General features: G+C 40.3%; 1 protein-coding gene across 1 annotated transcript in view; it reads right to left on the bottom strand.

Annotated features, from left to right (window-relative positions):
* Window positions 1–23,024, bottom strand: part of ANKRD33B (ankyrin repeat domain 33B) — a 38,531-nt gene extending 15,507 nt beyond the window's left edge. The window contains exons 1-2 of the mRNA XM_054985831.1: window positions 22,587–23,024; window positions 5,921–6,050 (exon numbers count right to left, since the gene is read on the bottom strand). Coding sequence (XP_054841806.1) covers window positions 5,921–6,050; window positions 22,587–23,024 — 568 coding nt within the window. The remainder of the gene's footprint in view (window positions 1–5,920; window positions 6,051–22,586) is intronic.
* Window positions 23,025–27,743: the final 4,719 nt, after the last annotated feature.

Raw genomic sequence — 27,743 nt, 5'->3', positions numbered from 1 at the left:
CCAATATTTGTGGTAGAGAAAATTGAAAGTTTTTCTTATATATCTCTTTTGTTTCTTTTTTCTTTATTCTTTCTTTTTTCTAATCTTTTTTTATTTGTATCTGCTTTTAAAAAAAAACTTTCAATAAAATGTATGCCAAAAAACCCCAAAAACTAGATGGGTTTTCAGCCAGCCGCCCACATATGAACAAACAAACCAGAATACTGGTTTGTAACACAATGGATTTCAAGAATTTATATCCTGAACAAACACATATGCAAGAACTGTTCTTTAGCCCGCTTCTAGAGGCCAATGTTCTCATTCTGTCAGCCAGGGGCTAGAAGAAGAGGTATACATTCACTATTCATTTTATCTGTAAGCCCCCCGCTCCCCCCAAAAGATGGGTTAGGAATATGCAAAGCATGGAGAGGTTCAGAAAAGTAGTACAGAATACTCTCACAGGCACATTTTCTATTGCAGAGTAGAGTTCAAGAATCTGGATTACATTCTAAAATATTGAGCTTTAACTGATTAACATCAATTGAATGCCAGCACGATTTGTCTTCCTTGACTAGTTACAGATGCTGTCAGAGATGAGCTAGCTTTAATTTTAGCTTAGAGCATTTCTAAAAATGTACCTATGAGAGTGCATGGGGAACTGTGGATTGGAATAACTGTGTCCAGAGTCCATATGCAGAAGATGCATGGAGTAAGAAGAGGAGTGCCGTGGGGAAGAGCTTCCGTGCAGCCTGCAGGTGGAAAGAGATGGCTGTTGGGAGAAATGTTCATTATGATCCCTGCTCCCAGCCTTGGCATATTCAGCTGAAGATCTGAACACAGTCTAAATCCATACAAACGTGCTGTATGTGTACAGAGCTTACATCAAGCATAAACAGCCTGTATGCATACTACTATATGGGTTGGATCCTGCCAGTTTTTCCATTCAGTATCACTGAATTCCTGTCTTACCTTAGACCATCCCAAGTGGCATGCAGGTGTCCTGATTTTTGGTGGTTGAAGGGGATGCCCTCCTCCCTTTCTTACCAGCAGAAAAGTTGGTTTGATCCAACCCTTTGGATGTGTCTCTGTTCAGATCTTTGATAGAATACAAAGGTTGGGGAGAATGGGACCAGTGGGTACGATCCTGCTTTTCCCCTTGAACATATTCATATGTAATCTGAATTATATATGAAATCTGAATAGGGCATCAGTTTACATAATCAGCAATCTATAAAGTTTTTCTTCTCTGCCTATTTTCCAGTTTATTTAAATGGGTGAACTTATATGTATACTTCGATCTGCATAGTTCAAAGATTCGTAATTCAGTATGAGCCAGGGCACAAAATACTTTCAATATTGAGAATGCCAGTATAGGTGTAGTTGCTAATTCAAGCTAACAGCAACAAATTAACTCCATTTAAAAGCTCTAATATAAAGCATAATCTCCGTATCTGCTCACAGTGGAAGTGGCAGGAGAAAAGCAAGATGCTAATCAGAACCTCTGGTTTTATGAGCTCTTGCAACATAAACTATCTAGGCTTGGAAGGATGATTGCCAATAGAATGCACAATTAATTCAGGATGCTAATAGTTCATGAGAAAGCTTAAATTACAGCTGCTTTCCTAGTTGTGGGAGTAGCTGCAGAAGCCTGAAAACTGTCAACAAATGTAGCTGTCTACAGCAAGGGCAAGAGAGGCCTGAGCACAGCAATTATGGGATAAGAGGACATCCTCTTATGGGTTTGCAGCTTATTAACAGATGGGAAGCAGGGGTATTCTCCTACATGAACATTATACGCAACAGTGTTCCAGCTTCCATTAAAGAGAATTTATGACTGTGTTTTTTAAAAAAATGTCTTAACTTTATCTGGTATCAATGAACCTAAAATCAATCAATCTCTGTTCTTAAAACAGTGTAACAATAATAAAATGTATTAAAGAGAACAGATGTACACTCATGGTTAAGATGTAATCATAAATAATGGGTTGGACCCAGACTAAACTGGCAATTTCCTCAATTTCCCCTTCCCACCTCCTCTTATGTAGTTCTTCAGTGTCCCCTGTTCCCCATGAGCAGTATTTTATGGAGACCAGTGGCCTGCGGCAGAGGCAGGAAAGTTCCATTTTGCTGTTGGAAAATTTAGTCTGGATCCATCCCCATGTTTTGTTTTTACAAAAATGAGTCTTAAAGAGAAATCTTGGTTTAAAAGGAACAGATGAAATCCTAGTTTGTGGTGTAGATGCAATAACAAACTCTGGTTTCAGAAAGAAGCAGAAGCGTTTAATTATCAAGCCATAAGTGAGGGGATGAGGAGGGGATGTTTAACCCTAAGGATCCCTCTAGCATGCAACACGTAACAAATTATGGTTTGTCATCATGTCTGATTTATGTCAGTGAAACTATAAATTTGTCAGAAAACATCAGCTGTTCAGTCTGCTGGAGAGGAAGGCAATCACTTTGACAAGTAAGACATGATGTTAAATTTTAACAGGGTGCATTAAAATTATCTAGAGAAGAGAATGTATAAAAATTGAAGAAACAACTTCTGATCAAAAACACACACACACTTCTTATAAGACTATTTCTATTAATTTTTATATGTTTAGCCACTCTGAAATCATAATTCTTCTTTACCACTTAATCAGGCTGTAGTATCACTAAAGAGTAGTATAGCATAATCCTAACAAAGGGGAAATAACATCCTAGTACTACTGAGAGATTTCTATGCATCCAGTGGACTAAAGTTAGCCTTTGTTTCTTTAGGGATCAGTATCAAATACTGACAGACAGTATCAAATCAATGTCAGCCTGGTGGATTACTGCTGAGCTCATTATAATTAAGAACAAAGGTCAGAAAAGAGCCAGATTTCATTCTGATCCTTTTATGGGTCCGATACATATCCTGAATCGACAGAACCAAAGCAGGTTACACTGTATCTGAGACCATCTAGGTCTAGTTTACATCAGGCACTGGCTTTTGTTAAAAGCAACTGTGAAAATAAATGGATATTTTTAAAGAGAGGAATTATAATCTCACAGTGCATTGTTCTCCAAAATGAAACGTAATAAAATTGTCATTCAAAATCACAATAGTTTTTTATTGCACATATTTTCATAAATCCAACTTGGTTTATAACAAAATATTCTGGTAATCGAGATCTCACAGAATTTTCATTAAACTGTATCATTCCAATAGCTTTCAAAGTTTACTTCTACAGACAGAATATTTGCATTTTACTACAGCTTCATTAAATTCCGCATAAGATATCACTGTCTAGCCCATATACTGACTAGCATTATAAACGGAACCTCAGCTCACCAGGTCTGGCAGTCAAACTATGAACTGAGTGGGAGATCTGTGACCAGGATTTCCCATGTCCTTAAAAGATAAAAGCAGCTGTGGGAGAGTAGGGATGGGTCAAGGCACAGTGGGAAGTGGGTCAACTTTTTCCTCCATGCTGCTTTCATCATAATATATAATCACACAGAAAGCACTGATATTTGATCCACAAAATCAAATGTTCTCCCATGGGGCAAGAAGCAGTTCTAGAGGGCAATTTAAATCCAGAAAACAGAGCAGGAGGAAGGATTAACTCCCCCTCATGCTATGGCTTCAATTTGATCTCACACTCCCACCCCCAACACAAGCTGTGGGGGGTTACCAATCTTGGATCTTCCATTTCACAGGTAGGTTGGTTTTTGTGTGAAATTAATTTAAAAAGTTGCAGAGTTTAATATTAGCGCATTGGAAATAAGCAGACCGACTTCTGTAGTTTTAGCTCTAGAAAAATACCTTTACTACATATCAGGGGAAAGGGTATATTTGACTATCTGACTAAACAAACAGAATACCAATTTAACTCTTTCATGACTGAACATAGGACACTTGATAAAATCCCAACACTTGACTCTCTAATATGTTCGTTATTATTAATTTAATAATTTGATAGCACTTATTCTGTTCAAAATGCTTTGTAATACTGATCACTCTAAACCCTTGGTGTTGCACTTAAATGACACAATTAAGATTCAGAATTTATCATTTCATAAAAAAGTTAGAAACAAAGAGCTGGAAGGGACCTCAAGGTTCATCTGGTCCAAACCCCTGCACAACCCAGGACATTCACAGTTACCCCCCCCACCCCTATTCCCCCATTGACCTCTGCCCAGAGGAAGGCAAAATGCCTCCAGGATCCCTGGACCAATCTGGTTTCGATGAAAATTCCTTTCTGATCCCAAACTGGTGACTGGCATTACTTCCAGCAGGTAAGAAAGGGCCACAAGAGCCGAGCACCAGTTCATCCCATCCTGCCTTTCCTGTCAAAGTTCTATATCTCCGTCTTTGCTCATTCTGTGTTGCTCTCCCATTCTGAAATGAATGGGCGTTATATAATGTGAGGGATATATATTACCATTAGGGAATCTGGCTTACATTCCTGATGTTTATTTGAAAATTTGGCATTTCAAAACATTAATGTTCAACCACTAGACTTGCTGCCCGCTTCTGATGAAGTGAATAGGAAACCCCTTGTGCAAACACAAGCAATCTGTACCCGGGCATGAGCAAACAGACTCAGACTGGATTAACTCTGTCCTGGATTATTTATGTTAGTATCACTGGGGCTGAAGATACATGGATCTGAGCATGTTTTTAGGCAGCCTTATGTCTCTTACAATTCTACTGAGCATACCATTATCATGGTGTCACTGAAATCTTTGCCGGAAATACTAGCGTTGCTTCACTAATGTCACTTAATTTTTTTTGTAACAATAGGAACAAACCAAAAGCCTCTAAAACACTACAGCCAGACAAGGGTCTCTGAGCTTGTGCTAACTTAACATAGGTTTTAACTTTTTTTTCTTTAAATGGTGAGCCCACTTGCTACATTCCAAGCTGCTTCTGAAACTCCAGAGAGTTTTGAAAGCAGTTTGCCATACAAAGACAGAGCAGGGCACTGTTGTTAAGGGACAAACCATGCTACAGCATCTTTGGGTTCACATGACTGTTCTTTGGATCCTTGCCTATTGTAATGTCACTGTATGATATCAAATGCGCCCTCACTCCCCCCCCCCTTTTTGTTATAGTGTGATATGGGAAGAATGGAGGGAGCCACCATCTGAGACTCTGTGTATATATATATTGCTGTTCATATTTTAATTGTATTTAAAATGTTTTTATTTATGCTATTGTAACCCACCCTGAGCCCATTTGTGGGGAAGGTGGTCCAAAAAAAATCAAATAAATAAATAAATAAATAATGCTATATTCGTTTAGTGCACCAAATGCATTCATTATATCTTATTGATCATTCTTGCTCAAAAATAAAAGGTTACATTTTTTAAAAAAACTTTACAAGAATTCAAGATTTATGAAGTATAAGCAGTTCACCTCCCTCTCTCCATTTACTAAAACCAGGGCTTTTTTTCAGCAGGAACGCAGGGGAGCGGAGTACCGGAACCTCTTGAAAATGGTCACATGGCTGGTGGCCCCGCCCCCTGATCTCCAGACAGAGGGGAGTTGAGATGGCCCTCTGCGCCGCTCTAAACTCCCCTCTGTCAGGAGATCAGGGGGCAGGGCCACCAGCCATGTGACCATTTTCTCCGAGGGCAACCCACTGAGTTCCACCACCTCTTTTCCCCGAAAAAGAGCCCTGAATAAAACAGTATTAGTAATTTTCAGGAGATCTAATCCAGGAGATGGAGCCTTGTGTGCATTAAATCCATGTCAACCTTATGATGATAGTACTGGGTTGCATTATAATGTGAAAGCTGAATGGAAAGGAGCACAGCAACAGTGTCTGGTGCACTGCGGCCAACATCTAACTTGAAAGAAAAAACACGCTGATACATGTTGACCCATCAGCATAATGAATTGGCTACTACAGGTATACACTCATGCAATACAGGACGTAAAAATGAAATGCGGAACAAGCCTCCTTACCTGCCTGGGCAGCTGTAATAAGAGCTGTGTTGCCTTCATTGTCCTGCCAGTTTACATCAATATGAGGGCACTGCGATAAGGCTATTACGATATCCACAAACCCCTGGTAACAGGCAATAATAAGGCCAGTCTACAAATAAAAAATAAGGGGGGGTAGTTAAAGGGAAGCAAATTCAGTCACTCTGAACCTCATGACTTATTTCAGATTTTATTTCTTTTGCATAGGGGAATTCAGGTGAACCGTAGTTACCAAATGGTCCCAAATGAAAGTGCCATTTTTAAATGCTTTCTAAATCAGGCTCTATTTCTTCACAGAAGCCTGAGGGAACATACAAGAACATAAATGCCTAGGACTAAAAAAACAACAATGAAAATCACTCTATAAAAGAAAATAAAAGAACTGATTGATAGGAAGCAATGACATCAAGTAATTCTCTACATGTTTAACTCAAAGAAGCTTGCTAAAACAACAAAAATGACACTTTACTGTTTTATCTGAATAATATTAGATTGGGCTTTCCTTCAGGTTAGTCCCATAGTTACAGGACTACTTAATCTTGCCTGTATTCCAGGTGTGAGGTTAAGACTGTAATGGCACCAAATATAGTGGAACATATTTAAATCTGGAAAGGTAACAGTTCCTCAGGAGCATAACAAGTTTTGATTTCTTCAGAGAGGGGAGATGAAAATGAAGGATCCAATCACAGAGAAGTTCCCCTGAAGAAGCCTCCTTGTGATGCTCGAGGAATGAATGAGGAAACAATGGTGTTCTCAAAAGGGCAGCAGCAGTATTCTATTGCTCTTCTCGTCTAAACAGAAGATAATGTTCTTGTATGTTTCCCTCCCCTCAGATCTATGTGGGAGAGCATACAGAAGAAGAATCCACTGTTGTTTCCCACCTATCACACCCGAGCAACAAAGGGAGACAGCTCTCAAAAGTGAAGAGCTATATTAAGAATCATTCAGGTTTAGCGACCCTTCAGTTTCATCCCTGAAATGGTTCTATCTGATTGTTTTCATTTGCACTAAACACTGAAGAAGATTGTTCTGATTTGTGTCAATCTCTCAAGGATGCTGTACAGTTTTAATTGATATGGGATATGTAATCCACAGTGCCCGTTAGGTGCCATTTATGAGTTATCACAGATACTAATTCATAGCAGTTTAGCTCAACTCCATTACTGAGAACTTAATCTTTTTAAGATGTGAAATTCTACTCATTCCCAGCAGATTTCTCCTCACGAAGAAATGAAACACTGCAGATCCAATTGTCCTCATTCTGTAGGGCAATGTGAGATTAAGAATATTTATAAAACAACAGCCTGCCAAAAATAAATTTTTGCATAATGAAAAATGTTTGCATAATACCAGAATGGCCAACTTGAGAGTAAAACAACATTACAGAAATACAGCAAATTAAACACACTTTCATAATGAACCACAAATTCTACAACATGCTTTATCAAATGATATGCCTCCCCAAATATTACAAAAATAGGTACTAAAGTCACATATGTATGCCATATAAATGCCACTTTAAAATTCTGTACTTAGAGCATTTATACCCTGTCTCTACCAATAGTGATACCCAAGATGGCTTACAAAACTATCAAAACAGTCTGAAAACAAAAGATTACAATTGTTATTGGGGGCAGGGGCAGTGATGAGTCCAAGATGTTCTTCTTTGCAGTGGTGTGGAAGGTTTGGTGAAACAAAGAAGGCAAAAGTCTTCAGATGATCGTTCTATCTTTTCTTTTAATTTTTTTGGAAGATGTAGCAAATATGTGAAGCTCTGCAGAGGTCTACACAGTTCTCTGTATGTATGGGAAGGGATTGGTGGGAGAAGGAGACCGATAGCATGAAAGTCCTCCTCCATGCTAGGGGGTAACCTAAAGATTGTATTCATATTTTACAGCAATATGGTAAAGTTCACAGGGTATGGAGCACTTTGTATCCTGTATCAAGTTGCAATCACTTAACCGTAACACCATTTATCATATTAAGCAGCTTAGAGAAAAAACCCTGGAAAGCCAGATTGGTGTAGTGGTTAAGAGCAGCCGGACTCTAATCTGGAGAACCAGGTTTCATTCCTCACTCCTCTGCTTGAAGCCAGCTGAGTGACGTTGGGTCAGTTGCAACTCTTCCAGAGTTCTCTCAGTCCCACCCACCTCACAGGGTGATTGTTGTGAGGATAATAACACACTTTGTAAACCACTCTGAGTGGACGTTAAGTTGTCCTGAAGGGCGGTATATAAATCAAATGTTGTTGTTGTTCTATTCTATAACTAAAAGAAAAGGAAATTAGACTATTCAACCCAACTCATACATGCTCCTGAAATCATTAGATGGTAAGAGCCGGCAAATCATAAAGGTTGTTCTGAAATCAGTGAGACAGTGATCTTCAACCTTTCTAGATCCACAATCCAATCAGCAGAGGACTCACTGGACTGCAAGCATCTGACAGGAAATCATGTGACATTGTAGGCAAGTGTACAGGAACGGCAGGACACACTACTTCAAGGGTAGGGCCATGGGCAGTAGAGAACTGGGGACAAGAAACGCAAACCAAAAAACTAGGTGTATTATAACGAGGAATAGCCAAAGGTCAGTGTCAGCAAAGAATCCTTTCTGGCCATGAGTGACGTTAACTGCCTTGCAGCTCCTCTCAGCATGCACGATCACAGAATGCCCATGGCTTGGTGTCACTGCTGTCTAGATACACCCTAGAAGCATGACTTTTAAAAAGGCAGCAAAAATATAGGCAAAGACCTCTGACAGATTCACTCATGTGTATTCCTCGAGTCCCGCATTGTTCCTAATGTTGAACTGTATTGTTTGGCATTTTAGGTTCCAGAAGTATGTAAGGTATGTAAGGTAAAAGTAAAGGTAAAGGTAAAGATAAATATATTGTCTTCTGATATTCTGTGGGTCATTATTGACCCACAGGCGGACGTCGCATCACGACGTTTTCTTGGCAGACTTTTGTTATGGGGTGGTTTGCCATTGCCTTCCCCAGTCATTTATACTTTACTCCCAGGAAACTAGGTACTCATTTTACCGACCTCAGAAGGATGGAAGGCTGAGTCAACCTTGAGCCAGCTACCTGAACCTGGCTTCTGCCAGGATCGAACTCAGGTCGTGAGCAGAGCTTGGGCTGCCGTACTGCAGCTTACCACTCGGCACCACTGGCAGAAGTATGACAAGTGTGTTATTTTACACAGTATTTTTGAGATGTTAAATGTTGGGATTAGAAAATCATACTGGAAGTAAAACACAAGTATTTTGAAAGTAGAACCAAGGAGTTTACTTCAGTTGTAGCAGCTCAATCTTTTTTTTTAAGTTTATACCTTTTAATTCTTCTCAAAGAATGTTAAAGAAACTGTTTATTGTTAACTATTTCAGCCAAAACTGTGTCTCTCCACCCCAATCTTAAACCATTATAAAAAGAAAAAAATATTTAATAGCTAACATATCTTTGTTTGTTTGTAGACTTGGAAATCTGCAAAAGATAAAGGCCTTGATCTAGAGGTACATGTACTTAACATGGTGCCAATTTTCAACCCGCAGTGCCCCAAAAAAGGACTTGGAAGTACACATTCCCATTCACACCACAAGATGGACAGGTATGTGCATTCCTGGCGGATGGGGATTATATCAGATGATGCAATTCTAGTCATCTGTTGCGCTACATCTATAAATTCAGGAGGTTTTCCTGTGCTGATCTGTGCACACAGTTCTCAAAGCAGAAACAGAATCCAAATGAGGAAGCTGACTTCTGAAAACTGATCGTCTTTACTGGAGATGAAAGTCTTATTTGTGGTACTACACACTGCATGTTTCTCTTTTTTTTCATTCTCCTATGATTTTCCCCCTTATAACAGAATAGTGAATACTTCCCACAGCTGTTACAAAACCAGAATCGAATCCTTCCCACAGGAGAAAAAAAAATCATACCTTTCGTAACTGTCTAGAACTAGTAAAATAAAATTAAAAAGTAGAGTTTTAAAGTTTCCCAGTTACAGAATTCTTAGCTGACAAAAAAAATTATCAAGTTTCAAATGTGAAGACAGGCATTAACACTATGTCTTCTCGATTTCATGTTTTAAAAAGATGTTTTCCACACCCTGAAGATTTATTCAGATGTAACAGTCTCCACTTAGAAAATTAAAGCCTCTCTAACTGTCTTAAATTAATTTGTCCACAACAATATAATACTACTTAATAGGTTAGATGCAACTTCTCTGCAAATGGAGCAAGTTTGTGGAAGGATCTTTGCTGCCTTCCCCTCCCAGATGCAGCCCCTTGTACTTGCTTAAAAGCTGGTCATGGAACAGCCTGGGATGCAGGGAGGGGAGGGTGCAGCAAGGTGGTAAAACCAGGAGAAATCCACAATCTTGCACAAGCACAGGAAGCTCCACAGCTGAAGCAAAAGCTTACAGAAGAGAGAGTGTGTGCACATTTCTCTGCGTGGAGGGGACTTAAGTCAATTCCTCTTCTTGCCAAGGCCCCCCTCTCAGGGTGTTTCTATGGATCAACGGTGGCTTTTCAGCAGGGGGATGCACTAGGAAAGGGAGAGTGGTAAACGTCCCTTCTGTAAATTTGGTCCATTCAGGGGAGGGCTGAATCAACACTATGATTGTCAGTGCAATCCTAAGAAGAGTTAAACCCTTCTAAATCCATTGAAGTCAATGGTCTTAAATATATGTAAATGTTCCCCTTGGCATTGGGTGTTAATTCCTCCTCTGTCTGCTGGCAGAGGCTTCAAACCAAGCCTTGTAACTGTGTAATCTGCCTTAACAAAACAACAACAAAAAAGCTTCTCTAATTGTATGTATTTGTGTGGGTTAAGTAACACTAATTCACTTGACCTCATTGATGACAATGGATTCCCAAGGGCTGTGGCTAAAAGAAAAACAAAAAGGCTTGTCATCTTAAAGTTGGTCAGGAGTAGAGAAAAAGTGACAGATAGAAAGAAAATCAAGATTTTAAAAACATTCAGCAGAGATGTAAGAGTCACCCTTCACAAAGATCAGACAATTCTAGTTTTCTTAATTAACATGCTTCCCATATCCTAAACATGTTTTTAAAAAAACTACTGAGTACGATCCAGGCAAATTTAACTCTCTCTTTGAAATCAATGAAATAATAAAACAACAATACTGTATACAACAAACAGAGGCAGAAAACATAATCAAGAGCTTTATTTTAGCATTCTTTTTCAGAATCCTCTGTCAAGCAAATAATGCACACTAGATAACTGGAATAGCCTCCAGATGCTGCAGAATGCCGCATCTGAAGTTTCCCTGACAGCTTTACCACCTTGAATCTGCTGAGACTGGTTAACTGAGTATGTCACCTGGATGTACCTGGCCAAAAGTTTTCTACTTTTGTTTGTTATAATAAAATAATAATAATAATTTTTTAAAAGCTTTCTACTTCACCTTGAACACAAGTTTTGTTATTTTAAAAGCGTCTATGAATGAACATATATCTCTGAAAGACAAAAGTGAGTATGTCTTTATTCATAATTTTAGTGTGTTTATGGTCAACTTCCATTATTAAACTTTTCCCCATTACATACACACTATAGGAATAGCATATGCTAATAAGAAAGCTGTATCAGATAGCCGCATTCTTAGCCTGCCCTTTCCTGTCACCATACTTATCTTGAAAGCAACCACTGCTATATTCATTGTGAAATGTAAGCTTTACTAAGCCCATAACAAATGGCCCCCGATAGTCTATTTTTAGCAAAGATCATAGTAGATTTAGATTACAGTGGATTAACTAAGAGATTTTAGCAGAAACAGCCCACAGGCCAAAATTAAGCTTTAGTTACACCTGTGCAGGTCCATGGACCTGGAAGTGAAATTACAAGAATATTTCAAGATAAAATGTGGCACATTCATTCATAAAATACGAGAATATTATGCTTGAGGACTTGGAAAATAACACTTTAGTGAACGAAATCATGCTGTTTTGGTGCAGAATATCCTACTTTACATTATGTACCATCACAAAGTTGTGTGCATGCTCTTTTCACTCCCCAATAAAATATCCTTTTTTGCACAATTCACTTTTACACTGCAATCCTAAGCAAAGTTACCCCAGTCTAAGCTCATTGATTTCAATGGGCGTAGACTAGAGTAACACTGTTTAGGATTGCTCTGTTACTGACAGTATCAGCTATATTCTTGGGCATCCTCTTTTTTTTTTACTTGACTCCTTTTAAAATCATTTTACAATGTTAATATGAATACACAAATTTTGTTTCAGGGATATTATCTGAAAATACTTTTTGCATCCTAATTTCCCTTTTATGAATGCCTCCAATGTTTCTATGCATGATAATGGAATATTCCTTCTCACGGGATAGTTTATCTGAATAACCACTTTATCTCATCCACTTCTGATCTAATCAGCTAAATCGATTATATAATGATTACAAGTAATCATAAAATATTGCTGTTGTTGATTTATATAGGTATGGGAGTTTTAGTCTTCACAAATAAGATAATAATATATATTTTTCTCCTAAATTATTGCATCTTATGTCTCCATAGACTTTTTCAGAATTAATCTGGGATTATAAAATTAAAAGTGAAGTATCTCTTAGAATTGAAGGGTCTACAGAGCTTTTCACGCATTCAGATTCACTGAAGTTATGGGAATTAAATCAATATAACTGAATTTGCATTGCCCGTAAGTATTTGCTTTGTTTCATAATAGGTTTCCTAGGTTGTTCAAAATAGATTTTACTTATTTCTTGTGCTTCATTGTGATTACATGCTGGATACTCATCTGTTAGTAACTCTGTGACGTTGCATATGATGTCCCACTGCTACTATATCCTCTTTTTAGACAGTACCAGGAACAGAATTTTTTCATTACATTTATTACTTTAAATATCTGTAACAGTATTTGTATACTTTTCAACAGAAAACAATTTGGTAAATTCAGAAGGGAGTCACTAGTGCTGCCCTTGATCTCTACATCAGCACCTTGGACAGCAACTATACACTGTGACCTACACTCTTCCTGAAATTTTTCGAACGAGCCACATGGTTGGACAGCCCAAAAGAAATGAAGAATATATTCAAGTAATTACTCCTTAATTAAATTGTCCCCATTAATTTATGCGCTTCTCCCCTTCAGGAAGGTGCTTGTAAAGGAGAAAGGACTGTGGACTATACCACTGTGTATAGGATCTGTTTGCTTTGCGCATGATCCTGCTCTCACTGCAGTGTTTCCTGCTGATGTAATATGTTTTTTCTGCATTGTTTCTGCATTCTGTATCGTGTCTAATATCTGATGCTTGTTTCATATTTCTGTAGTCTTGCTCCTAGTAGATTGCTTATTAGATGTCTCATCCTAATGACTGCATACTTACACTGTGCAATCTGCTTTTGAGTCTCAACAACAAAGACATTTATTTTTATTTACTATATTTAAGACATTAAATATAGTAAAAATAAATTAATTTTGGAGGCAATGCTTTCATGCTATTTGAGGCATGAGTAAGTAAGCCATATCATTATTACTAGCCCTTACCAAACTAGGTCCACATAGCCATCTTGTCATATCAAGAGTATTGTAACCAGGACTTTTTTTCTGGGAAAAGAGGTGGTGGAACTCAGTGGGTTGCCCTCAGAGAAAATGATCACATGGCTGGTGGCCCCGCCCCCTGATCTCCAGACAGAGGGGAGTTGAGATTGCCCTCCATGCCACTGGTCAATCTCAACTCCCCTCTGTCTGGAGATCAGGGGGCAGGGCCACCAGCCATGTGACCATTTTCAAGAGGTTCCGGAACTCCATTCCCCCGCGTTCCCCCTGAAAAAAAGCCCTGATTGTAACAATCAAATTATATTTTATTTTCCAGTCAGAAACACATTCACATCATAAGCAAAATATTTAATTTGCTTTCCTCCAGAGACTGATTTAGGTATGACGGCGAACAGATCCAGGTCTTTCCTTCATTTCCAGCAACTAAACGGAACTGAAAAAGCTAAGAACATCAACCTTCTAGTTTGTGCTTGGGCACAGGCAAACCTGCACACAGTCAGTACTGATCAGCCCAGTAAGAAGCTGTGCAAGGAGTATAATTGGTTTATGGCAACCCCATCATGGGGTTTTCAAAACAAGAGGTGAGCAGAGGTGGTTTGCCATTGCCTTCTTCTGTGAAGCAACCTGGGTGTTCCTTCGTGGTCTCCCATCCAAGCACTAGAACCATGGTCAACCCTGCTTAGGTTACACAATTCTAAATCCATTAATGTCAGGACTTCAAAGGGTGTAACTCGGTTTAGGACTATACTTCTAAGAATCTCAACTTGGAGAGGGGTGTGTGTGTGTGTGTGCGTGTATTAGTGAAACACCTCACATTATTCTAACGTTACTGCAGAGAGACAAGGTTTAAACAATTTTTTTTCAACAGAACCAGCCACTGAATATCAAATTACATTATACAAAAGCACTTCCATGTACAAGAGTTCCCCATTCATTTCAATGAAGATGGTGGTTCTGTAAGTTTCCTCTGTCAAGGTGAATGGGGAGCTTTATTTGAGCATTAGACAGCATAGTGTTCTTGGCTGGGGACATAATTATTTTTTTCTCACTATTACATGATACATCCCAACTTAGACTGACTGTACTACTTCAACTTGCAGGTGATGAGAGAATGCTCTCCACTTTAAAAAATGTCTCTTCCTTTGGAAAACTTACATATCAGATGGAGGGTTCTAGCCCAGCTTTCTTCCTGATACATTAGCATTCTATGAGCAGGAAGTATTTCACATGGAAAACAATATCCCTCTTCCAATCTGAAATGATACAATTCAGCAAGGGCAATACTATATTTTCATAGATATGGTCCTCCTCTAATGTAAAACAGCAATAGACAACTAGCTGTTTCATCTGAAATATTTGTTTGCTGATTCTAATAAGAGTGTTTTGCAAGGATGTGACACTCTTTTTGGATTTAAGAGGAGGAACGCTGAACATTGTTACTATGAGGTAAGTATATGTTGCTCCTGGAATCACTGGAAGTGTTGTAAGTTACTGAACGATCCCAGAATAAAAGGTAGTTGGCACATTTCACAACCTCAAATAATCATGCCTTGAATTAACTGGCATTCTGCATGAAAAGACAAAGAATCTTGAATGAATGAAGTTTTGAAAAAGTAATTCTTATGTCAGCACCTAGGCAAGTCACAAGTACTGTACAGATTGCTTTTAAGTTCAAGAAGACTATCAATGTTCACTAATTCTCCACACTGTATAAGAAGAAATGCTACATATCAATTAGCTCATATGCGTTAAATGTTGATTACAGAGAAACTCAAAATGTAGTCATTATTTTCGTAGTAGCACTTAGCTATTCCAATGTCATAAACTGCAAATCTTTATTATTAGGCCTCTTAGACATCCTGAAATTTTTAGGCAATGCCACATTTTGTAAAGCTGTGGTGTAGGTAGAGACACACAAAAGAGAAACTGCAATGAAGATTAGCATTGGCTGCTTCTTAGCAGGCCCACTGTTTCCATTAAGGCAAACTGTCAATTCCATTTTGCATGCAAATAATATCTGTCAGTGGTGTTAAAAATACTTATCTGAATCACAACTCTCAGTACATGATACATACAAAATTACTAATAACATGTATGCTGGCAGCAACTAACAGCAAGAATTTAAAAATGGCATTATTATTGTATGTCTCTTTCCAAAGTGCCCCAGAAATCATCCAACCAGTCTGCAATATGTAATGTTAACATTAATTCACTGTGTACTCGCAATTCTTCAGGAATAAGAAAATATAGAAAGTGAGATAGCAACCAAATGGAAGGACAAATTGCCACCTACCATAGAACTGTGGATGGCAAAAGTTTGGAATCACTTAATTATGGAAAGAGTTGCTGATAAGATATATCAAATGGAACACTATCCTTTAGAAACAGATTTCTAGGAAAAATGGTTCCCTCTATATGAATATTTGGAATCCAACTGTTTACAATCTACTTTTTCTCATCTTTATTCATTGTTGTATTAATTCTTAAAAATTGATGTTGTATAGCTTTGTAAGTTGACTTATTTTACCACTAATGTTTCAACCGATTGTCATTCATTGTTCTGTCGCTGTTGTTACATTTGAAAAAATAAAAAGGTTTTTTTTTAAAGGAATAAGAAAATATAGACTAGCAAAAGACTATTCACATTTTTTAAATCATTTTTTCCTCTTCAGTATTTACCCATACCACATGTAGACAAGTAAGAAAACAAAAAGAAGATGTTTCCCAACTTTATGATTGTTTTAATCTCCTGCATCAGGATTTTTTCAAGGTTTTTCTATATATGTCTGAGACACATAAGAGGTATTCACTGGACTGTTGTGGGAAATATTGGAGGCACAAAACCACTTAATAAATTCTGTGTACTATAATCTTGCTGAACCTGGGTATATGATAGAAATGTACATAAGTAATCAACAATCCTAGAAAGTGATCTGGATATTTGCATGTGAATTCTGAATGCAATGAAATCATTTATTAATTCTAAGACTAGCCGCAAGACTAACATCTCCTTTCTCGGGAACTACCACAAATTGGCTTCCCCATATTTTCCTTTTGCCACCTCTCCTCACAGCCTCCTAGTCACGTGACTTTCCCCTTCTTAACAGCCCCAAGTTTGTGTAACTTCTTCCCTTTGCCATCATGTCCACAATTTCCACAACTCTGCATCCACTGCCTTCTCCTCTCTCTCTTCCAATACACCATCACACAGTTGTGGGAATACTGTTTTGGATCTGCTGTTTAACAACAAGATTGCACAAGCATTCAAACAAGAGATAATTCTTAATCTATATAGTGATAATTTTCTACTAAGTACATTGATCTTGCAACTCAATAAGCAAAGAATGCTGCCTAGCTCTTGCGGCATAAAACACTCTTTGCTAATGTAGATTTATAGGATCAGCCTATTAAGTGCTTAATTGTGCATTTTATATTACTGAGTTTTTGTCAGGTTATTTTCATACAAAACACTTAATTGTTTTAACACTAATTTCAGTTTCATCCATCAACTACCTCACAGGAACACGGAGCACAATCTAAGTGACTCTCATCAAGGTATTACTGCAATCCTGCTTCAAACTAAAATGTAAAGTACTGTTGTACTAATGTAGGAATAATTCCTACCAATATCCGGCATCCTGAATCTCACAAGATGCTTACTTCTGTCATCTTGAATTGATTTCAGTTTTCCAATAACAAGGAAACCTCAGAATTTTGAGTTCTTGTGTATTAGGCAGGCAATTGAGTGCTATGGAAAAGAGGACTCCAGAATGCCACAATGGAAGCTCTAAAGTAAGAACATAGTAAGTGCCTGACCCCCATTTACAACAAATGGCAGGTCAAAAATCCCACAAATAAGGAAAGAGGCACCATGGGGCCAAGAAAGAGGAAGGTTTCTGCATACCAGGGTGAGCTACCAAGTAAGCTGAAAAAAGGATTTTCTACATTCACCCCCAAAAGGGAACAGCAGGCCAAAAAACAGACCTGTTTACAGACTGAATGCCTGGACACAGCTTGCCCTTTGATGTTATTCAAGCCTAAGCAAAATTGCATATAGCATTCTTATAGAGGGCTGAAGGAAGAAATGACCAGAATGTTGCTATATGCAGATTTCCCCATAGATCTGCAAAAGCTGATACTCAAAGAATTTGAGCATCCCTGTTCCTCAGCTCTTGAAACCTACATAAACATTTGCCACTAGAGTTCTGGGCGGGGGGGGGGGGGAGGAAGGGGTGTGGGAACAATGTGCTCATCTCCCCCCACATACAGGCCAAGAACATTGGGGGCAAAATTCCAAGCAGTCTTTCAAGTACAGGATCAGAGCTTTGCAAGCCTGCCAGCCCTAACCCCATGTTTTGAAAGGCAACGAGGATTCCCCCACCCAGTACTACTCTGCAGGACATGAGGAGATAAGGGAACAACCTGCTCACCACCTGCCCTCAAAAACGCTGTGAGAAAATTCCCCAACAGCTTTGCAAAGCATAAAGTTGATGCTTTCCAAGGAAGCATCCTGTAAGAGTGAAATAGGAGGGGAAGAGCAAGCTTTTTATCTACTCCTAAGTTAGAAGCAGTGTGGTGTAGTCTCAGAGTGTCTGGAAGTCTTGGAAGTCTACTCTGCTATGAAACCTTCGGCCATCACATACTCTCAGCATAATATGCGTCACAGGGTTCATGTGAGAATGAACAGGAGAATAGAACAGCTTTGTCAGCAGCTTTGGGTCCCCTATTAGGGAGAAAGGCAAGATATAAGTGAAGTAAATAAATAATAAGTCCATGGAAGCTTAGAAGCCCACTGTAATTCTGTTTAGAACTGCACAGCTAGATGAGGTTTTGCCAGCAGACGACAACTATTCTTACTGTAGATATATTCTTGATTACAGAGCTCAGTGTGAAGAACCCTTAAACAATACAGATGGAACGTATAACCAGATCAACGTAGCAACAAACCCTCTCATTGCTTGTTTCATCTTAGAGCTCTCAGCTGTCCGACAGAATTAGACCCCTTTAAAAACATTCTATTTTATCAACATTTAGCCTAATAGCTTCAACCAACTCTAATTTCTACAACAAGCTTTCCAGCTATTAAAAATGTTCAATTTGTGATGACAGTAGCTCCTTGTTTGCTTTGTCTGAATGAAGAATAATGTATACCTATGAGATTTGGTGTCTCCAGTGCATTGCTTCATAGATTCATGTTTAGCAGCAGGCAGCTAATGAGAAAGTGACTAAAAAAAAGTCTTCATGCCAAACAGCTTCACAATTAACTTTCTATACTTTAAAAAAGGGGGCAAGCAGCTCAAACCCATTTTATGCTTCTAATTAGAGCAACGCAATGATCACTTCCAAAAATAAAATATGATAATAATGGGAAAGTATCCAGGGGAAAGAATGTGTTCAATATACATATACCATCATTTGTAAAAAAAAAAACACACACACACACACGTGTGTCGATCTCATGACATATGCATATAGTATGAAGCTACGACTGGCTTCAATTTGCTAAAACATGTATATACAGCAAAAGAGACACGTGTGCATTCTTGTGGTTAGAGTGCTGGACTAGGATATGGAAAAATTCTCATATCCCCACTCCGCCACGGAAGCTGGCTGGCTGATCTTGGCCCAGTCACATATTCTCAGCCTAAGGTACCTAACAAGTTATCGTGAGGAGAAAATGAAGACAAGGAGACCGTGCAAGCTGCTTTGGTTCTCCACTAGAGGGAAAAGGCAGGGTATAAGTGAAGCTGATACATTTTAAAGACACATTCTGTGCAACATTTTTCCTGCACAGAAATTGGCCGGGGGGGGGGGGGAGATGCATCAAGCTACCCTTGGGTATCTTTTCCTCTAGAACTTTAACTGCTTACGGTCTTCCTTACATAAAGAAGTAAATATTCCCACACAATTTTAGTTGGCTGTTTCCTTACATTTTCCAAATCTTCAGTTCTATCCTTTGAGATGTAGTCAGTATTATAAATGTGGGCATGCCACAGTACATATCTGCACCCTGGCCAGACCCAGCATGGTATACTGGCTAGACTGGGACTGGGACTGGAGAGTCCTGGGACAAAATCTCCACTCAACCATGAAACTGTCTTACTGATCCTGGGCCAGTCACATCGTATCAGTCTAACCAATCTCATAAATTACATGAAAATAAAATAGAGGAGGGAAGACTCTTCCAGGCGGTCCTGAGCTCCTTGGAGAAGGATGTGACAGATTGATTATGCAGTAGTATTAAGTAATAGAATTTTACTACTTACTACTTTGGTTGTTTTCAACTCCTTTCCTAATAATTCCTGAATTTGTCATTGCTGCAAATCTGTTATAGCCAGTTTGGTGTAGTGGTTAAGAGTGCGGGACTCTAATCTGGAAGACCGGGTTTGATTCCCCACTTCTCCACTTGAAGCCAGCTGGGTGACCTTGGGCAAGTCACGGCTCTCTGGACCTCTCTCAGCCCCACCCACCTCACAGGGTGTTTTGTTGTGGGGATAATAACAACATACTTTGTAAGCCGCTCTGAGTGGGTGTTAAGTCATCCTGAAGGGCGGTATATAAATCAAATGTTATTATTATTATTATATTAGTGGTGTACCAGCCAAGTATGATAGACTGTAGTTTATTTCACTTATTGATCAATGTAATTAATCAGCATTACTATGGAAGAAAAGCACTGGGCTAGAGCTGAAGATATGGTGTGGGTGCACAATTAAGATAAGGGGGGTCAACAATAATTGAGGAAAGGGCCAGACTTTATCCTCAACTCAAGACGTTAGACTGCAGCCCTTCATGGGCTCCCATAAAAGTGAATCTCTCCCATTGACTTTGGGAGAAATCAAACAAGATTAGCTATTCTGATGGCATAGCGTAACAGTTGCTCAGGGCACTAAACAGTATATAATCCAGCATTTATCAAAATAATACTTCCAATTTGTTTACTATCTTTTCTACCTCTCAAATTGTGACAACTAAGATACATGTGCTAAAAGTTGTATAAGGTGCTGGAATTTGCAGCTCCTTCTCTCACATTCTGAGTATATTCACAATTCTGCTTATCGAAAACTAAGGCATTTATACTCCTAATTGCACAAATAAACCAAGTAGTACAATCGTATATGCCAAGTTATAAATTATTTATTGTATAGGGCAATCCTAAATGCAGTTACACCTGCTAAGCCAATAAAAGTTAAAGAGCTTTTAAAAATTGTTGCTCTGATTAGGATAGCACTATAAAGCCGATTCCACAGGGGGGAGGGAAGGAGCCTCTGTTACGATAGCAGTATTGAATAATATGATGCTACCACCACCTACCCCCATTCCTTCAAATGGCAGAAGAAAAAAGCCCATTAAAAAGACTAAAAGCAGGGAAGGAAACGTGATGTGATGCTCCACCATTCTGAAGACAGAGCTCACCTATCCCCCTCCTCCAACTGGCTGCGTAAGACCTGCATCCTACCTCTGGCCAGTTACTCTGGAGGGCCAACAACAGGGTACAAAGACTAAGGCCTTTCCCTGAAGTTGCCTTCTGGCGCAGGCATTCAGAGGTCTACTACCTCTGAATGTGGCAGTTTCCTTTAGTCATCATAGACAGTAGCCACTGAGAGACCTATCCTTCATTAATCTGTCTAATCCCTTTTAAAGCTATCTATGCCTGTGGTCATCACTACCTCCAAGGCAATAAATTTCACATTTTAATCACTCATTCAGTGGATGCTGCTCCTGCCACCCTGCAGTTTTCCTTAGATCCAGCTCAAAGGGGAGAGCCCCAGGACTTGAGCATGGGAATAAGGATGGTCGCATCTCCCAAAATCAGCTAGGGCATTCCTGCCATTCACACAAAGAAAAATGTGGAAGCAGCCCAAAAGAGCAATCCTAACTAGGTATACTCTGAATCCTAGTCAGGTTCATTCAGTGAGGCTTACAGGAAAGCACTCTTAGCGTTGCAATGTCAGATGTTCAAGCAGCACAATAACTTTAGGGAGGGGGGTCTTTTAAAAATTTGTATTTATTTGTGCAATGCAAAAAAAGAAGGAAAGCAACACCAACCACCACCACCTTAAATCTGATAAGAAAATATTGCATAGGTTTCCATTTTTCCCAGAATTTCTCTTTTTTTCAGAGTGGGGAAAAAAACCACACACTTGAAAAGACAAGACTTGCTGGAAAAAGACAATAATGCTAGGAAAAATTGAAGGCAGTAGGAAAAGAAGAACATGAGACGGATTGCCTCAATAAAGGAAGCCAAGGACTTCGGTTTGCAAGACCTGGGCAAAGCAGTCAATGATCAGCCATTTTGAAGGTTGCTATAAATCGGAAGTGACTTGACGACACATAACGCACACAAGTCCAATGTCTTCAAAATTTCCAGAAATATTCTCTCTCCATTTACATGGAAGTCACTATTTACATAGTTTCAGGTGGGGAGCAGTGTTGGTCTGCAATAGAACAGCAGGATTTGAGTCCAATGGCATGTTGGAGACCAACAAGATTCCCAGGGTAGGAGCTTTCCAGAGCCAATGCTCCCTGGAGATCTCCAGGGACCCCAGGGATCTACTTGTATATTTAGAAGGGAGCTCTGATTCTCAAAAGCTCATACCCTGAAAATCCTGTTGGCCTCTAAGGTGCCACTGGACTCAAATCCTACTATTTATGCAGGGGGACAGGTCAGGTGAGCCTGATCTCATCCGATCTCAGAAGCTAAGCAGAGTCGGCCTCGGTTAGTAACTGGATGGGAGACCTCCAACGAAGACCAGGGCTGCGGAGGCAGGCAATGGCAAACCACCTCTGTTAGTCTCTTGCCTTGAAAGCCCCACCAGGGGTCGCCATAAGTCAACACTGACTTGAGGGCACTCTCCACCACCACACACAGGCAGAGATATCAAAGTTCGGGAAATGTTGAGCGCCCCCCGCCCTTACAAAAAAGGAGAAATTCCAGGAAAAAGTGAACCCCACACAGTGTTGACTCATCCAGTCTAAACTTATGGTACTTAATCGGCGTGGAGGGAGGGTGTGGAGGCCAGACGCCCCACCCTCGCACACACCACACACACCCCTTACTGTGTTGCCCGGTTGTGTCGCGCGAGGGTTGTGCGTTCCTCACCCGCTTGTTGCGGTCGGTCTCCCGCACTTCGCCCTCCTCGGGCCCTTGGCGGATGAGCGCCCTCAGGGCGACGGCGTTGTTGGTGCAGCAGGCGCGGAAGAGGCTGAGCGGCTCGGGGCTGTCGCCGCTCTCCGACTCGCCCAGCGACCAGTCGTCGCCCTCGTCGTCGTCGCAGGGCGGCGGGTAGAAGGAGTCGTCGGAGGCGATGCTGCGCGTGTCCGGCAGCTCCGAGAAGTCCTCCAAGTCCTCGTAGTCCTCCTCCTCCGACTCGCCCCCCTCGCCCTCGGCCCGCCTAGCCGGGCCGCCGCCGCCTCCACCGCGAGCCGCCTCGGCTCCCGCCGGCTCGGCAGGCTGCGGCCCGTGGCCCGGGGGCTCCTTCCCTGCGCGGGAGCCGCGGCACTCCCCGCCGCGGGGGTCGTCCCTGGACCGGAGCCCCATGGCCGGCGGCGGCCCCTTCGCGGGGGGCGGTGAGGAGGCGCCGCTTTTTTCCCGCCCAGAATGGAGCGCGAGTTGCGTGGCGCTGCAGTTTACCTCAGGGAGCAACAGGGCGGCTCGAGGGAAAGGGCCTCCCGCCAGGAGGTCGAGACCTGAGGGGGAAGAGGCGCCCCCAAACGCCGCTGGCTCGGCTCCTGGGTTAGAAAGGGGGCTCAGTTACACAAGTTCACAAAGAAAACACACACACACATCTCGCCTGTGTGCAAACAGACCAACAGACAGCACAACAATGTGGAAGGAACGGCCACCTAACACAAACGTTCCCACAAAGAAACAGGCACAGGAAACATTCGGGCAAAACAGCCTAAGATACAGCTCGCTCGACTCCGTCCTGAATTAGAAGTGGGGTTCGTCTACAAAAGTTCACAAGGAAAGACACACAACGGCCCTCGCTTGACTTGAATTACAAGTGGCTTTCATCTACAGACATTCCCAAGGAAACGCAACCAGTTTCCACAGTAGCTGAGTTGATTCCTGAACTAAAAATATTCCCCCCCAAAATAGATCTCAACAAAATGTATCCGCTCCTAATATCTACATAAAATATGCTAAGACACAGCTAGGATGACTCCTGAATTAGAAATGACATTCTCAACAAGAATCCAGGACAAAGCATGCACAACAAACGTACAACCGTCCATGCAAAATATCCTAACAGAGTTAGAAATGGAGTTCTTTATGAAAGTTTCAAGGAAATACATAGTAGCCGTGCAAAATATCCTAAGACATTGCTCGCAGATCAACAGCACAAAAGGAAGGCCTACCCAACACAACCTACTTCAGATGTACAAGAGGAAAGGGCTCTCACTTACAAATGTTCTCAGGCTTTATGCATCACAACTTTCACAAGTCAAACCAACAACAGAAAGGATATTGAGGCACAGACACACAATCTACATCAGATCCCTCTTAACCATCCAAGTCCACCTGCATGGCATTGGTAAAACAAATCTTTCCTAGTTTATCCCCCTCCAGTTTCTGTTTAAATATTGGGTGGAAGTAGAGGGGTCTTTTGGCATATAAGTAAGCCAAGTCTACATGGATCCAAGGTTTTCTGGTTTTCAGGAAAATAAGCAGATGAATGTCAACAGCATTGCCTCAGCCAAGGAATCTTCAAGGCAGCGTCATTCTCAGTCCTCCTTTTCTCGATGCATTTGGGTGGGAACTTCTGGGAAGCACGGGAGATTGCCCTGCAGCCACCTTTGCTTTTGTAAAGTGGGAAAATCCAGAGTCACTCCTTGTAGAGAGGAGCTGGGGAAAACCCCAGCAAGTGATTTGCTGGCAGATGGCGACTTTTTCTCTTCCTCTGATTCCTGGGACACAAGGTGTACGCTCTCTCTGTCCAAGAAAATCCAGCGTCCCACGCTATCCAATTTCCATGATTGATTCAGCACTTCGACATTACTGTGAAAAAAAATCCCCTTTTTTCAAAAAGTGTTGTTTTACAGTCAGGAGGATGAATCACGTGCTTTTCCTTCCAGAAAGAAAAACTAGATTGTTTGGTTTTCCTCCACCATACAGATACACTAAAGCAACTGTGGCTGAAATAAAATCCAAATGCTCCAATAGCTTCCAGTTTTATTGGAGATACCAGAAGAGCAGAAGATGATTTCTCCCCATCATTGCCTGTCTCCAAAAGGTCGCCCACAGCTCTGCAACCCTATGCCACTTTTGTAGACCAGAAAAAAACAGTAAACAATATTGCCAGCAATCTTGTTGCAAATATTATTTGTGAACAGCTGAGGTGAGGGTCAAAGCAGCTGACACGTTTTGAAAACTCCTGGCAGTGATTCCTAATCCGATCACCAGAAGATTGAGGCTCAAGCTTAGCATGTCGACAACAGGGACACATTTGCAAAGTGATTTATATGCAGCTGTCCATGTTAGTTTTTATGCACCAGCAAATAAAACTGCCATTGACGTGTGAGTAATTTGAATTCCCAGAACACCTTCAACTTCTTTACTTCTCCCTGGGCATTCCTTTCTGTTCTTCTCATGCCCGCATTTATGATTTGCAGAATATTCTAACCTTTCTTCCAACCCTGCCTGAAAGTGTCCTCTCCAGCTTATTGTAGGCTACTTATATACGGTTACAGTTGCTAAAAAATTTCCTAGGAATTTGCAGAGAGAAACTTTTTGTAACTGTGAATATCTTTGTAAATTCATACACTTTCCCATGTAAACATTATACACATTTCAGATTTTAAAAAATGTATATTAGGAGTGAAAAACTGCATTTAAAAATTATAATGCAATCAGCATTGCTGGAGAAAAAAATAAGTGTTCATGTCTGAATAAACTTTAATTACTGCACAATCCAATAAACACAGAGAGATGGGCTCACTGATCTTTCACTGACATTGGTGCAGGCAATCATGCTGTCTGCCTTTTTAAACAAAAAAACTTTCCCCCAGTTCTTCCACCAAAGCAGCACAGATTGGGAAAAGCTGCAAGAACCTTTCTGAAACTGAACAGTATCGATACGTCAACGTAAAGGCAGGCTTTGTCTGGTTGCAAGGTAGCAGTTTAAGGAACAGATATTTAATAGGATTACTTTTTTAATGCCTGTGATCTGTTCCATTCATCCTGCATTTGAATGATCTATATTTAGAACTCTCTGCTTATTGGATGTTTGTCTTTCTTCAACTCACATGGATTTTTTTTCAAGTTTTGCCTGTTAATTTGCATATATTCAATCCTATGTGCTTTCACCGGTGCCCTTCAGGAGTGAAGGAAATTAAAGGAAGGAGGAATATTGGCTGGTGCATGCTGAACAAACAATAAACCAATAATTAACAATCAATGTGTTATTGTGCTAATTTTTTTTAACCAGACAAATATACTGTTGGAAATTTTTAGAAACAATTATCTTTGATAAGAAACACTTATCCTACTACTTCAGGCAGATAGAACGCAGTTATTTCAAAGGTATAAAGACTACTCTGTAATATTGTCCTGATGTTTGACTTAATGTTATGCCACAAGTAAACTTGTTTAATCAATTACTGTTTTATTAGAAGCTAAGTGTGCTGACAAGATGTAAATCTAGTAAATAAACACATAAGTTATGGGAAGGAAAATAAATACCAAGTGTATAAGCATTTTAAAATGTTATAAGCTAGACACATATAGATAGGTTTACAAGAGAAGTTTAGGTCATCTTTGTGGTAAATTATTTGCCGTCATTTTCAGGACACATTAACAGATCTTTCTCAGCCAGTAGTTAGCTAAGCCCCCTATTGAAGTAATAACATTTATAAGCTGGTAAAAAAAATGGCAGGTTGGTTAAAAAAAAAGTGACCTGGTCAATTTGTGCTTATTCGTAAAGTGGTCTAGGTGTAAGCACAATTGGACTAAGAGGCTAGCATTGGAGCTGGTGGTGGAAAATACCATCAAGTCACAGGTGACTTATGGCAACGCTGTAGGGTTTTCAAGGCAAAAGCCATTCAGAGATGGTTTTGCCATTGCCTGTCTCTGTGTCGTGATCCTTGACTTCCTTGGTGTTCTCCCATCCAAGTATTAACTGGGGCAGACCCTGCTTAGCTTCTGAGATCAGACAAGATTGGAGTAGCCTTGGCCTTCCAAGTTAGAGCATGCACTAGAACACCTTCTGAGTCGATTGAAGTCAATGAGCATAGAAGGGTGTATGTAACTTTGCTTATGATGGCATCGTGTAGGGTTGTTAACAAAGGGTTTTCAGCATTACTCAATGCTATAGCAAATTGAAACCATTTTCAATTTGTATCACAGGTGTATCCTGGTAAAAGCTAGCAAAGCAAATAGAAAAGAAAGAAAAGGGTAAAGTGGTGGAGAAGAGCATATAAAAACTAAGCTACAGCAAGAAGACACAAATGAAGGAAAGAAATAATTTAAAAGGAGAACAGCAAATGAATGCTAATCTGGCAAACTATTCTCATCTTGTGTTGATAGGGTCCTTCTAAAGATTTGTTGGCTTCACCTACAAGCCTCTAACCAGTGAAATAGTCTACCAAATCATTTCAGTTGTCACAATTACTGCAAAATATTCATTCTGAAAAGTAATGTATTGGTAATAATTACAGTAGTCATTTTAAAAAGTATTCATTACTAGACATGGGCACGAACTGTAAAGAAATCAAACTGTGCAGTTCGTGGCATTTTCACAAACCAGGAACCAGGAACTCCCACGAACTGGGGCAAGTTCATGAACCAGTTTGTGGTTTGTGGTTTGTTGGGTTTAAATGCCCCTTTCCAGCTGCTTAAACAGCGGCAGGGAAAGGGGCATTTAAACCTCCGGAAGCTGCTTGTCAGGGAGATCCCTGACAAGCAGCTGATCATTTAAATGGGCTGTTTAAATGGCCGCTCCCAGCAGTGGGGAAATGGCCATTTAAACTGTGGGTGGGGCTTGGCTGGTCGGCAGGGAAATGGCCATTTAAACTGTGGGTGGGGCTTGGCTAGCCAGCCGGGAACTCCTGGCTGGGCAGCCAAGCCCCGCTGTTTAAATGATCAGCTGCTTGTCAGGGATCTCCCCAACAAGCAGCTGATCCACGGGTTTAAATGCCCCTTTCCCTGCCACTGCTAAATGTCCATGTTAAATGCCAATGTTAAATGTCCATTTCTCCACTGCTGGGAGCAGCCATTTAAACAGCCCATTTAAATGATCAGCTGCTTGTCGGGGATCTC

The sequence above is a fragment of the Eublepharis macularius genome, chromosome 7 (genome assembly GCF_028583425.1).
Source record: "Eublepharis macularius isolate TG4126 chromosome 7, MPM_Emac_v1.0, whole genome shotgun sequence".
NCBI classification, from domain to species: domain Eukaryota; kingdom Metazoa; phylum Chordata; class Lepidosauria; order Squamata; family Eublepharidae; genus Eublepharis; species Eublepharis macularius.
The sequence above is the reverse complement of the archived record's forward strand: the minus strand, read 5'-3'. Positions and strand labels throughout refer to the sequence as shown.